This window comes from Centroberyx gerrardi, chromosome 15 (genome assembly GCF_048128805.1).
Source record: "Centroberyx gerrardi isolate f3 chromosome 15, fCenGer3.hap1.cur.20231027, whole genome shotgun sequence".
Lineage (NCBI taxonomy): Eukaryota > Metazoa > Chordata > Actinopteri > Beryciformes > Berycidae > Centroberyx > Centroberyx gerrardi.
The window spans coordinates 11,290,596-11,305,609 of NC_136011.1; the positions used below are offsets into that span (position 1 = coordinate 11,290,596).

At 42.9% G+C, this 15,014-nt stretch overlaps 1 protein-coding gene across 1 annotated transcript; it reads right to left on the reverse strand.

Moving 5' to 3' along the window:
* Window positions 1-11,775: 11,775 nt before the first annotated feature.
* Window positions 11,776-14,580, reverse strand: tbxtb (T-box transcription factor Tb). The gene is made up of 8 exons (XM_071898026.2): window positions 14,375-14,580; window positions 13,900-14,164; window positions 13,623-13,757; window positions 13,349-13,410; window positions 13,162-13,223; window positions 12,876-13,052; window positions 12,398-12,530; window positions 11,776-12,088 (listed from the first exon to the last, which is right to left on the reverse strand). Exons 1-8 carry the CDS (start codon window positions 14,578-14,580, stop codon window positions 11,818-11,820), a joined length of 1,311 nt encoding a protein of 436 aa, XP_071754127.1. The 3' UTR covers window positions 11,776-11,817.
* Between the last annotated feature and the right edge of the window lie 434 nt (window positions 14,581-15,014).

The window sequence follows — 15,014 nt, forward strand, 5'->3', positions numbered from 1 at the left end:
GAGTTTGGTAATCGTTACAGCCCTACTGTCCACATGACCAAAGCCACTTCATCAATTAGGAACGGGGGAAAGGGGCGAGACACTCTGAGCTCTCACTACAAGAACCAAGACTCTCAGTTCATTTCAGCTAGACTGCAGAAAACTGATGTAACTTGGGCTAGCTTGCCAGGTGTTTCTGATTCAAATACTAATTGAAAACAGCAATGGATTGAGGAATCACTCAGTGTGCATGGGATCAAGAGAGTCATCACATGTGGCCGGTCATTGTGTTTGTGCTGTTAGTGTCCAGTTTGGCCCTGGTATCACACTGTAAAGGCGAGAGCTGATCTGTGGGTACGGCTGGAGGCTGCTGGCCAGTGGTGGAGGGGAGAGCAGGGGAGAGCAGGGGAGAGCAGGGGAGAGGCCCTCTGTGCAACCAGGAGTGGTCCTGTAATCGACAGGTCCAGGCTGCACACCAAGAGGCAAGACAATAAACGCTTTGTGGTCCTGATATGAATCTCAATGCCCCCATTTCTATGCCTCCTCTCCTGGCCTGGCCGTGGATATCAGAGTGAACAAAAACGATCTCCATGAGAAAATACAAGCTTGAGTACTCCGAGGCAGCGGTGAATGAGGCAGCGACAGTAACAGTGCAAGGCCGTAGTGAATAGTGAAAGCACAAGTGCTGGTTTCCAGATCCTGTTCATGATGTAATGCACGGATGGATCATGTCTTTATAGAACTCCTATGCTTTTTGTAACAGCACTCATCTTCCTCCAGCAGCTCTGAATCCAATTTTGCTACTTTGATTCAATTTTAAGCTGGTTTTGAATGCATTTTGTTTTTAGCATTTAGGCTACTTAATACAGTTGCAAGCCAGATCCACTCATCATCATCATGATGGGTTTATCTTGGATATACCAGATGATTACTCTGGGGTATTAAACCCATATTATAAGTGGTAACCTGCACCAGATGCTCTGTAGATATGCAAAAGATTATGCATCACTGCCCCACTTTAACAAATAGGATTTTTGTCAAAAGTAATATTCTCAGTATCAGCTCATACATGCTTCCTTCACGAGTCACTAAATTGTCCACAATGTAATAAGCTTTGAATAATATTCTAAATTTAAGAGGTGCATCCTCTGAGTCTTGATTGTGTATAAAAAGCCTACTGCTCAAATTAAATTTTAACGTTTAAAGACGAGATCTGCTTTGAGAATCAATTTGTATCTCAAGGCGGGGCGAGGCTTGCATGTGACAGTGAAGCCTGCAGTATGGCATGACTTCAGTGGGAGGGGGAGCAGAGTAGACCCCCTAAGTAGTCACAGATGCCAGGCACAGTGGGGGAAGGAAGCGCCCGGTCCTCCTTCCGTGCTAGCCAAGGGAAACTCTCGTTTGGGCTCACACCCAAGAAGACGCAGAGCCACCGACTCTGATGCTGACGGGTCACATGTTGTGTGCAAACAATCCAACAACACTGTCGACCTGACAAATGCCACATACAGTATACGTATACTGTAGTAGCGAACAGTACTCCCACTGCAAGGTTATACTGAGGCTTGTAAGAGTGGTATTATCAAGGTGTGAAACAGGGCTATATGATAAGCTTCAGTAATGAGTTCAACCTGTTGTAATACAGATAGAAAGTGAAAGAGAAGTAAATGATGTATAAATGCTGAATTACTGATAAGCACTTTACAAATACCCACATGAGAAACGAACGTGGCGTCATGTCTATGAATTTTTAACCTCACCATAATGTGATGCAATTAAAAGGGAACACCACAGACGTCTAGTCCTCATGGACGCCATTTCTACTGCTACAGTTGTACCGTTCATGCACTACACTGCCTCCATGGTGAAGCTTCTCCTGGCCTTGAACTCACAGCTCCTGTCAGGTGTTTGCCAGCATGATAAACAGCCACAGTGCCAATCAAGGTATTTCAAAGGCTATCTCTTTAATTAGAGGAAGGCTTGTATTTCAACCAAGGGACGAGTTGAACCAACCTTTTCAACTGTGCTATACTCACTCCTCCAGTGGAGGCTAAACCCACCTGGACTCAGTTCACCCACATTTTGATTATCTAAATTCATGGTATGCACCATAGTAAGTAGTATCAAATGGATGTAAGTTATATGAGGATATAGTCTTTTAAGGAAAATAAAGCATGATGTAATGCTTTTATACAGGGGATTGTTAGCCTTATGATGATCACTGAATGGAGGCCATAGTTTTAAACTGCATCACTGCTCATCACAAAATTAACTCCATCATAAAAACTGGACTCAGTTATGCAATATAGGTGGAAATGGCACCAGCATTATAAGCTACTGTAGCCTATATGTCATTAATAACAGTATGGTCCAATACGGCTTTGCTATCCACAGGTCTGTTTTTGCCAGAATGACAGACAGCCATGCTACCAATCAAGCTTCCTCGGTAAAGAGTAGTAGAACCAGCCTCCATAACTCTGATACACAGTGCCTTACGATAATTTGCATTTAAGTGAAGAGTACACTGCCTCCTGTAACCAGAAATGACTGAGCAGACTGTTCTGCACCTTAATGTAATGCCACACTAATGCATTTCCACTGAGAATTTATAGGAGATGATAGAAAAGTAATCAGCATCAATAAGGAAGATGGTTTTCTGAGGATAAGGATACTTTTATGACCATAGGCTGAGGCACAAACAGTATATGAATCCATAAAGTCGTTGTTGTCAATAGAGCAGCTAGAGGCTGTGCACCCTGATGACATGAGCAGGTCTTGGCACTCTTGGCTCTTGGCTCTTGAGTCTCATGGCTCTGGGAGAGAACTGCTGTCCATGTTCACAAATATTGATCACACTGCTCTCTAGTCCATAGAAGTCTATACGAATTCTTTAATTCGGTCCCGGAGGATCCCACATACCTGCACTCTGGGCTACACTGTAGTTCAACTTTCACACTGACATTTCCGACCGTGACTCCTTACCTTGGTCGCTGCATCCTGCAGGCGGGGATTCTTCGACGCCGTGGTCGTCAGGACTTTTCCGTTTCTTCGACATTTGCTGCTCCCTATTTGAATGATGTATCTATCCACCGCTGAATCGATCTAGGCCGATAACGTAAGATACCTTCAACCGGCGGGATATACAACACATACAACTGTCAGGGGGAGGCGAGAAGAGAAATGCGAATAAATCTCAGTCCCATTCATTCAGATCCCTTCTCTGTATGTCCTCTTTCCAGCGTGCTGTGTGCGCAAAGTTACCATGTGGCGGACAGCCGGCATCTGGAGACGCAGTGAGGCATGGAGACGGTCAGCCTGCAGGACCAGCTGAATCCAGCCGTGATCGGACAAGATGTGTTTCCACAGACAGAAAGGGGCTTATTTCTCTTGACAAAATGAGAAATATTTACAGCTGAAGTGATTTGTCGATCACGTGTGTCGCGGATTATGCTGAACCGTGCTCAAATGGAAATTACGCACTGGAGGCAACTTGTTGATCCACGTCTTTCAGAAAAGCTCCCCTTCGTCATTCCGGACGGTGTTGCTTCACAAAAAAAATCTATTTTAATTTTCAGTATTACACGCGGTATTTTGCTTGGATAGTTCTTGGCGACGTCAGACTACAAGTCTAATCAGGCATGGATGACGCACAGCCGACACAACGGGAACTCTTGGGTATCTCGAAGAGTATAGGCCAATGTAAACTGAGATTAACTGGACGTGGTCTGCCCTCCGAAGTACGCCAAAACCTTAATGTGCGTCCCTTTGGCAACATTTGACACGCACACTAAGTGGTGGATAGCAAATGCTTTCCAGCAACATCTGTGGAGGAAGAGAGAATCCCACCCCAGCGAATATTTGGATACGCTGTGCCGTAGAAGTATAGGGGGAGTGCGCGGTACAATACCTTCTCTTTTACAACACCATCAGTCCAGCGATGTGTAGAAAATACTCTAGTTGTCTTTGACAGTTCTTGCGCAAAACCTCCCAATCCAGGTGCCAGGGAAACACAAATCGACCAAACATGCATGGTGTTACAGGAGGACACAAACTTCGACGAACAGGTTTCTTTATTGTCTGCACTTCAGTCTGCAGGAGGCACGGAGCAACTTGAGAATAAGCTGTAAATAAACGGTCCAGCAGAATGACTGGTGTTACGCGCGCTACTATAGAGGGGGGCAATGACGCCACCGGTCTGTCTTACAAATTGTTTTTCCCCCTCTGGTCGACTCAGATCCATGTGCCATATTGCAAAGCACCTGCCCCCTTAACACAAATACGAACAAAAAATGTAGGTCACTATAGCTTAAAAAAAATGAGGTCACTGTAGCTTCCAATACTCTGTCCATTTAGCAATAACTATGTGTACTTGGGACTTTTGAGAGATAATCAATGGGATAAACATTGCATAGATTTGGCAGATGATACTTTCTCACATTAGCAGTGAATTATACTGTCACCTATTCATTCTTCCTGAGAAAAGCCACAGATAGGTGGCTGACACCAGTTGAGCACCCCCCCCCCCCCCTCCCCCCCTTTCTCTCATATGCTGATTTATTTATGAACACTCCCGGGTCAGTGGATCATATTCCATTTACTACATCTGGTTTAGATTTCCAGTGCAGCACCTATAGTATTACCCAAAATGTGTCAGTTCATTGTTAGGGCCAGAGTTTTGAAATCAAAATGCAGCTGAAGCAATTGGAGTGTTTTTTTCTTTCTTTTTTTTTGTGCATCCATGCGTATATCCACGGCGGTTTCTTGCAAAGGGCTACAGTTGCATTTATGCCAATGACGCTGGTATTTCGTGGTATTTTCTGAAGGCAAACACGCCTCTCTCTCTCTCTCTCTCTCTCTCTCTCTCTCTCTCTCTCTCTCTCTCTCTCTCTCTCTCTCTCTCTCTCACACTCTCTCTCTCTCTCTCTCTCTCTCTCTCTCTCTCTCTCTCTCTCTCTCTCCAGCTCCCCCCTCCCGTCCCTCATTCACTGCAGCTACTGACGTCAAGACATGCTTGCGTCAATGCTCCCTGCTTTGACAGAGGGTTTATTTTTTTCAATAGGATCATAATGGGATTATTAGGCTCAGAGAAATACCCTGCCTTCAAGGCTTTTTAGATTTTTTTTTTGATAGATGTCCCATTATCTTTCCTTGCTTTTAATTTTATGTTTTAGAACAAAACGACATGGCACAGATAATTATGTGTCATATAGCCCATTACAAAGACTGGAATTGTGTTTGTAGGTCATTCAGCAATATGATGATGATTAATATTCTTTACCAATTTTCTATGTACAGATGTATCTATTATTACCCTAACCCCTCCACTTTACAATAGTAGATTATTGGACCTGGATCGCCACCATACTGATCATAACACATATTCTTTTTTTTACTGTAAGTACTCAGTTATGTGTGATTAGATAAGTCTATTTTGATAAAATAACTCCAAGACCAATGTTTGTATTGGAGGCACATGCAGCCACCCAGAAATGAGGAAATATAGTCCCATTTTTTCAGTTATTATCACCAGTTACGTCACAGATAATACTCTGTATCATTGCACCCGGCATGCTGTTGTCTCCTGTCACACAGATGTGCATGAATAGTCAGTTTCAAAGTTGAGAGAGTTTCAGAGTTGAGTTGACAGACAGATGTTCATAGAGATGTCTGAATCAGTCAGATGTGTATTTATTTGACTTACTGGATTAGATGTCTGCTCCTTCCTCTCCGTCTGTGGCTGCTGTTTGTATGAGGGGGAGGATGTAATGATGTCTTTACAAGCTGACCTTGATCTTCTGGGCTGAATGGGCTCTTGTACCCATTGGCTGGGCTCGCTTTAGTTCAGCCATAATGCCTTTCTTCCACTCTTCCAGCTCTACTGCCCTGTACTTTGCGTCACTGCATGTCTGAATATACAAATACACTGTATACTTATTAATGTCGTCCTATTTCTCTCTCTCAGAAACTTGGTTGCGGTGTTACAGAAAGTTTCCAGACATGGTTTCACCAACATGCGCCTCCTTGAAAGTGCAAATACAAACCGAGCTAAAACACAAAAACGTCAGGCAAATTTCATGACTACACTGTAAAGAGAAATGTCTCCTGTTGCACTGGTGGAAGTTAAAGACATCATGCCAGAAATGGTGAAAATCATATTTTCCTCAGCTTTAGTTTAGAAAATATATAAAATTGCAGTTTATGACAGGCAAAACACAGCCGTACATTGAACAGAGCATTTCTATCAGGACATTTTGAGGGAAAATGGTCTTGGCATGCGTTATGACCAGCTGGGACATCAGACAGGACATCTTTGTCAGGGATTGTTACCCTGGAGATAGCATGTATATTCTTCTGCCATCTACCGAAAAATCATAAGTAGTGTTAAAATATAGTATCTCAGGAAAATGAATGCCTATAAGTTTGCCCTTTCAACTTTTAAAACATTGTTGCAACATTCCATAAAAACAAAAACAAGCACCATTTGCTCAAAAGAAAAGGAACAAAAGAGTCACTGCAACAATCTATGAGTTACAAAGCATCAACTAGTTTGGTCTAAAAGGCAAAGCAATTCAACTCAAGCAACTCAAGCAAAGCAGAATGAGGGAGAAACAAGTCTTAATCAAACTGAAAAGGGCTCAAATATGCTCTCATTGAACTGAGCAATAGATAGTTTTCTATTCCTACTAATGATGAAATTCATATCAATCTCTGACTACGTATAGATACACATCAGAGAAAAATGAAATGTTTTTGGTAGAAAAACATCAGGAACGCTGCAGGGCCTGATGGAATGTCCTGCTCTGCACCAACATCTTCAACTGCTGCTGGTCCACAAGCAGAGTCCCTGCATCCTTCACCTCATCCACCACTGCTCCTGTGCCCAACAAGGACAAGGCTGCCTGTCTCAGTACAGGCAAGAGGCTCTGACCTCAGTCATAATGAATACCATTGTGTATCTGGCACTATTTCAGATGCAGTCAACAGCGGGACACCTCTAGGTCCTGTCAGGATTCTGTTTGTTGACTTCGGCTCTGCATTCGGCATCATAATCCCAGAAAGACCAGCAAACTACTCCAGCTGGTCTCTGGGTGTTCATGTGACTTCATGACACACATAAGCCAGTTAATGTGATGAAGAGCTGTCTTACCCCCCTCCCTGTGACCGCCAGTGGACCACAAGGATCTGTAGTATCTTCCCTCCTCTATATTGACTGTACACCAATGACTGTACCTTCTGCCACCTGTCCATCAAGCTGTTTAAATTTGCATATAACACCATCCTGGTGAGCTTCGTCACCAATAATGGTGAGTACACATACAGGAGAGAGGTAGACCACCTCACATCATGGTTTGCCAGCAACAATCTGGAGCTGGAAAATGGTGTAAATGAAGATTAACTTGTCTAGGAACCCAGAACCCAGGTGCTCATCACCACCTGGAGATCAGCGGCTAAACAGTAACCATAGCTGAGTCACTCAAGGTCCCAGGGTCGACCATCACCAATACCATCAGATGGGACAAGAACATCTACTGCTTTAAGTCCAACAATGTTCTTCCTGTGGCAACTGAGGAAGCTCGGTGGTTCATAACCATAAGTAATCAAAAGCATCACCCTGTCCCCCCTGTCTTCCTACTCCAAGCACAAGCTCCAATATGTTGTTTGTCATACTGTATAATGTTCATAAGTCATTTCATGCATTTCATCATATTCAGTATAACTACCTCATGGTACACTGGTCCAATCCAATCCTATGATTACAGTACAGTTGTGATAGCAACAGGATTGAAGGGCTCAGAGGTAGACAACTGGATCCTGGTGTGCTGTGGCAGTTCTGCTTGCTAACAGCCTCTGAGGCCAATTCACACTGTTTAGCTATGGTACTGGATGTGGAGAGAAAAGAGTCCATAGATCCAGAAGTGGGATGTTGAGGTCTTGTCTGATCCTGGTCTGCTGTGGCAGCAAGCTTGATATCAACGTCTGAGGCCAACTCAAACTGTGTAGCTGTGGAAACCTCTTTTACATCTGAAACTGTAGTGGGACAACAATCCATCAGATATTAAATGTTGCGAAGGAGTCTGGACTTGCTTTGACAGCTTGTTTATGGGCAACATGGGAGGCTTCCTCACCAGCTTTACAAGGCGTGGAATCCTCTATTGCATTGAGTTTAGGTGGCAAGAGGATCCACAGGAGCAGTTGTGCAATGACTTCCTGAATTACTGTGGCAGACATCTCAGTAGAACCTCTGAGGCCACTTTACTGAAATACATTTTGGAAGTTTCTCAATTGATATCACAGATGTGGTGACAATAGGACCCAGATGGGAAATTGTGCACTATTTTCCTGGTCTGCTTTGACAAGCTGCTTAAAATCATCCCTCTGGCACCAGGTCACACAGTGTAGCTGTGGTGGCGCGGGCACTCATAAAGGCAGATGTGAGTTGTTTGGATTTATCTTGTTGGTTTTGGCAGTCTGCTTAATGGTGAGAGAATTTGAAGAGGGAGGTTGCACAATAGCAACTTTAGCTGAGGCTGTCATAGCTTGCTTGATTACAGACTCTGAAGACATCTTACAACAACTCCACAAACTGTGGAGTGCTCCTTCACAAGCGCAGTGGGATTTGAGGCTGTTGGTTGACTAAATTGGAGCCTTGGATGGTTTAGACACATCAGTGTCAACCACAGATGAAGAGACAAGAGGATCAGTAGTAGGATGTTTCACAATTGCTTCAGCATAATTTTGTTGCTGCATCATTTTCCTTTTTCAGTTTTCTTTTGGCAGCCCTTCTGGGCTTTCTGGGCATGTTTATTTTTTTTCTATGCACAAATGTCTTTCCAAGGCAAGTTGTTTTTACTGCCACATACATGGCACCCCTAGGCTCAAAGGTCCCGGCCCCTGGTCACATGCCCAAGTCAATCCATGGTGGATCCAGGCTAGTTTATATGGTGACTGAAGAGGAATTAGTCAGTCTGAAGTACCCATTTTCTATTTGAAATTCAAGCAATATTTTTCTAAGTCAAAAACTTTTCTTGGTTCACTGCTGAGCAGAACACAGTGTTTAAAATCCATTTGTTTCTATTTTTGTTCATAAGCCGCTGTATGGGTATAAGAAGTAGCCGACATTAGTTTTGGTTTGTTTGGTTTTCTATGCGTACCATTTCCAGCGGGCGGAGGGCTCGTGACCGGCTCATTCCACTGCACCTACATGTGAAAAAGAAGATGTGTTCCAGTGGGACTATACAACCTACAGTCTCTTCCTACATTATCTGCCATCACAGTTACGGTCACCACAGAGAGAGACAAGCAGTTACAACCTCAGTGAAGGCAATGCCATGTTTATTCACTAAAATCAATGTTGTTACCAGGATCCTGAAGCTGGTTTTCTCCCATTGAAGGGCCACCATACTCTTCGGTTTACTACATTGAACTCTGCACTGCTCAAATAATGTAAAGCTAAGCCATAAAAAACAAATAATGTATAATTTTAGGTAAAAAAAAAGTTCATATTATTTTGAATTAGAAAGTTCACTTTGGTTGTAGGTAAAAAGTTTAGGTAAAAACAGGTTACCAAGTTCCAAGATGTGGAAACCTAAAAGCATTTTTACAAAGGTTTCAAGTCTCAGTAATGTAGGCAGCACACAAGAAACAGACCAAAGGTCATTTGCTTTTCATGCCAGTAATAACATGACTTAATACATTTTTCTCACCCAATCAACAAAACACATGTCTGGGCTTGCACCATGACAGGACAGTGCTAAGAAGCTTTGTAACTAATTAAAGGGAAATAGCCAAATGAAAGGAATAAATTAGCCTTTTTCCATTATTACACCATTTTGCATTTTGCTTAATTTGTGCTAGCTGAGTAAACTAAGTAGACGCAACAACGAATCTCTGGTTTTTAGAGGTGACTAGCCACTCCTCTGAGTGAAAATGCGCTTGACTTTACATTGACAGCCATCACAGATCTCAGACACAGAAGATGACCACGTGTGACAAATATCCTTCTGGAGAAAATTGCCCCTATGACAAGGAGCTGTGAATGGAAGCAGGGTGAGAGGGCCATTCTCCGGTGTTAATGATAGCCAGGGGGTCTTGGCGTTCACACACATCATATACAGTCCCAGTAGTCAGACTCCCTCCTTCACAGATGCAGATGCATGTAATTCCTCACCCATGTGAGCAAAATACACTCAAAAATGGAGGGAGCATGGGGATGAGCTGAGATAGCCGGCCCTATTACTGGATATTTAGGGCTAGTAGGGTATGTCATTGATATCTTATATAGCTATGTTCTTCTGTTCTATGATTGATTGTTGATCAGTTAGATCTAGTTAGGCTCATTCTCTGTAAGGTCCTTTGATACACGATAAAGGGCTACATAAATAAATGAACTTGAACTTAATTTAGTTAACCATCCAAGAAACCCCATCTTACATTTTTGTAGTAAGATATGATGATACATAATTATATAACAGTCTACTGTAGGTGTGGTCATAACCACAGGGGGAGGGAAACCTCTGATCACAACAGTTGTCCTTATACTTGCTCTTGTAGTGCTAGTGAAAGTGAGAGAGTGAAATGATAGTGAAATTAAACTATTCCTTATTTTGCTGGGGACCTTTTGGAACCCCTTCAAGGACCCCTGGTGGTCTCTGGACCGCACTTGATAAGGTAGGACGTAGAAAACCGGATAATGCTGGATTGTTCTGTGTATTGTATCACTTGCGGTGCTTCTATGGTGAAGGAATTTCCCACTGTAAGATCAGTATAGCAGTATTACTATTACATAGGTAAATAAAAGGACTTTGGACTGGTCAGATACTTCACAAGAAACCAATCTAATGATGCCAGTATGATAGAGCTGTGACCAAAATGGACATGTTTGGACAACTCAGCCTGAAATGGCAGGATCTTCTTAAATAGCTACAGTATGTTGTTGAGATAGGAGGAGGACACTTTCTTTTGACCAACAGCTCAAACTTCAGTTTAGTCTGCATTGTGTAAATGGAAGTAATTTACCTTCAAGCTCTTAATGTCATGGCTGTAAGCCTCGAAGACAAACTTTTGAGGGACCTCAGCAGGTTTTTATGTAATATGGAAAGTTGTGTATCATCTGCATAGCAGAATATTGACATTACATTCCCTTATTCATTTCACTTTCAAAATCATATGGGAAATATTTGTTCATATTCTCAACACTTTCAATGTGGTACAAAAAGCATCATATTATTTATTTACATACTCATTTACACTATATACAGTACAATGCTTAAATTCTATGAACATATTTGAATTATACATCCATATTTCAATTGTACATCTTTTTTGCATGCTGCTGGTGAATATCCTGGGCTTATGCTTAATATAAGCAGATTCAGAAATTGTACTCTGGTTTACAAACATTAAAAGATATTTGTTTCTGCTATCTTGAGTAAAAGCATGGGATGAGCTTAAAGGACAAATCAACCAAAAAAAACCCAAAAACAAATAGCTATTCATTTTGTTGTTTGTTGAGACAGAAAATGGGTTTAAGGGTTGGATGAGAACGGGCTGGGTTTAAGAAATCAAAAGCCTCTGCTATAAAGTGGGAATCTTTGCAGTTTGATCCCACCTACAGTCCCCATGGAGAATTAAATCTACTTTTCATTAGTTCAAATCGGATTGGGGTGAAGTGAATCTTGGAATGTGAAGATCTTGAATTAGACCAAGCCTATTTAATTTTGGGTTGATTTTTCCTTCAAGTGATAGCAGACCAAACATCTGACAAGAGGACATTTCAAAACATTTCAATGCCATCTCTCTCCCATTACAGACTAACAGCAGTTGGCAGAGGTGCTTCCATCAAAGGGAAGGAGGGGTAACAGGTGTCCAGGCTGAAGGCAGTCGCCCGTGTGGAGAGGTGTCGTACTGCGCCGTGTCATGCACCTCCGTGCCTATGCTGCCGTCGTACATGGGAGAGCCAGAGGAGGGCACTGTGGCCGAGTGGGAGAGGCTGGGGTAGTGGCTGCTGGAGCCTCGCAGGAACTGGGAGCTCAAGCTGTTGCTCATCCCCCCGGTCTGGGACACTGGGGTCAGGGGCGAGTTACTCACAGACCACAGGCTGGGGTACTGACTGCAGAGGGACAGACACAAAACCTCTTATTGATCTCCACATGGGATGTTTTAGAATTTTAAGAGGCAACACTCTTGCTCAAAGTTTAAAAAATGTAGATATATTTTATTTAGCGTCATATTTTTAATTGTTTTGAATCAACAAGATATATGTATTGAGTTATGATATATTAGATAGAGAAGCATTCATGCATAAGATAAATCTGAGGCAACATTATAAAGTGCAATGGAAAAGAAAGGAGGGAAGAAGATGGAGAGCTTAGTTAAGGTGAGAACGTATAGGAGGAGCATTATAATGACATCCACAAACCTGGAGTTGGTAGCAGGGGTGGTGCTGTGGGCCATGGGCATCATGCTGGAGTGGGATGGCATCTGCAGGCTGGACCAGTTATCGTGGCTTGACAGCATAGACAGACAGGCCGAGGAGTTATCGGAGTAACCGGCTACAACACAAATAGAAGCACTGGGGTTTAGGAGTTGTGCAAGTCACTGCTGGCTCCATATATATTTGTGAGAAATCAAATGAATATGATGAAGAAGCCTGGTCTTGTATATTTCTTGGACATATCAGTATTACACAGTGATAGCTGAAGGTGTGTGAATATTCTGTCCATACATTCCTTGTCTGAAGCCCAACTGTTTACAGCTCTGCGGGTTCACTCACACAAAGGCCAGAGGAATGCAAAACATTCCCCGGTCAGCCACATTTGTTTGAGTTGGTGGTTAATAGCCAGGGAGCAAGGAGTGTAATTCCTGGATGCATGAAGGTGAGGGTGGAGGACACTCACTGGGGGAGCTGGTCCGGTGGGTGTAGGTGCTACTGTAGGGAGAAGAGCGATGGTTCCTCAGGGTGGAGTAGCGCTCGCAGCCATGGGAGGAAGAAAGGGAGAGGGGGCTGCCGAACTGACTGTGAGGATTAGCAGGAGGGCAGAGAGAGCCTGTGCCTGGAATAAACCAGCCACTCACTGGATCCACAGGGGACAAAAGAAATGATGGCACCATATGAGTACAGTTGCTTATCAAGTGTGAAATGAAATGAGGTGAATGAAGAAAATACCACAGTAAACCACTTACATTGAGAATAAGTTGATTGCTGGTTTTCATTGGAATCTTCTATTATGTCTTTGTGATCACTTCTGCAGGAAAAAAAGAAATTATGGTGCCACGAGATATTGTTATACTGAACCTTTATACATATGGAAGACATCAATCAATGTGTCCATGTGAAATAAAACTGCTAAATGTAGGATTCTCTTCTTACCTCTCTTTTGCATCTAGGAAGGCCTTGGCAAAAGGGTTGTATTTGATTTTAAGAGCAGTTATCTAAAAACAAAACATAAAATAGCGGGAAAATCATTATGATAACGCTTTACTATCAGTCAAAATATTAGAAACACTAACAAAAGTGTGCGTAAACCCTATGCGTAAATTACGCGCACATTTTACGCACGCACAAAAAAAGACTTTAGTGTCACATAGAGCTTTTCTTATTAGTTGGAAATTAATTTTGGATTGAAAAATATGGTTCTGCCAACCTCCTCGTTCTGATACGCAGTTACTGCAATGAACTGTGTCTCTGGGAAAGAGTGGCTAGTAATCATCCTCCGCGGCCCTCCAACCCGCACTATGTGGATACGTGGCTCGTACTTGTGCAAGGAATTTAACATGATCTGAAACACAAAACAAGTAGAAAATGGTCAGTTCCTCTAATGGATACCATCCACGTGCATTTTAGTTTAAAATTATAATATGGGATTTAAAATACAAAAAAGTCAAGGCTGTATAATGTCAAGTATCCTCTGTTCCCCTTACCTGACCTCCTCCGTTGAGTTTATTGGTGAGTTTGACTTTACTGAACGACACGGGAGCTTTCATCCAGTGCGCCCCGAAGTTCGGGGAGTCGGGATGGATGTAGACACAGCTGGGAGTCTGAGGTTCAGGCTTGCCTCCGGGGACCCACTCCCCGTTCACATATTTCCACCTGTGGTTGTCCGCAGACACGAAGTCCAGCAAGAAAGAATACATGGCATTCGGGTCCAAGCCAGACACGTTCACTTTCAGCACGGGAAACATGCGCCTTGATGAAAAGAATGGCAGAAAATAACATGTTTTGTTAAGTCTTTTGAACAGGAAAAAAATAAAAAATTACAGGGCAACTCCGGCCTTTTACTATCTATCTATCTATCTATCTATCTATCTATCTATCTATCTATCTATCTGTCTATCTATCTATGCGCCACAGTGAAAATAAAATCATATATTAGAAATGTGAGCAAATTGAGCCTACCTGCCATTCTTAGTAACTATCATTTCATTAGTAAGTTCCTTGAATTTTTGCCAAAGATCGTTCTCATCCAGAGAGACTTTCAGCTCCCTCTCCGTGGGGTCGCCCTTCTCGCTGCCCGCCTGCAGCTCACTCTCCACGGCACTGAGGAGGTGGTCTACCCGGTACTGGCTGCTCTTCCCGGGACACTCGCCGGCGCCTGCGGCCATTCTGTCCAACAGCTCCAGGGTTGAAGAGTTGTAATCACAGGGCTTCTTGAAGAAAGTAAAGTTGCTCCAGAATCTCTTTTCCTCTTCTAGTGTTTCCAAACTTACTAATGCAGCTCTAACAGGACGCTGAACGACATTCTCCAGCAACAGTTTCCAAATATATAGGCTGAAGTTGAGCTCCATCTCAGGATGGGTGCTTGGAGGAGAGGTGGTTGGCTCATCTCCTCTTTGATGTTTGCGGGCTTGTCATCCATTGGCTGAAAGCGGCCATATCATTGAGGTCCACAGGATGACAGCATTTTGAATAAAGCCGTTTAACCTACTTTATTACTTCAATCTGTAAATATTGACACTTACATCAAAGCTACACCTGCAGAAACCAAACAACCGTAGGCCGATGGATGGTCTTCAGGCTACCACTGTTTCAACTTCAT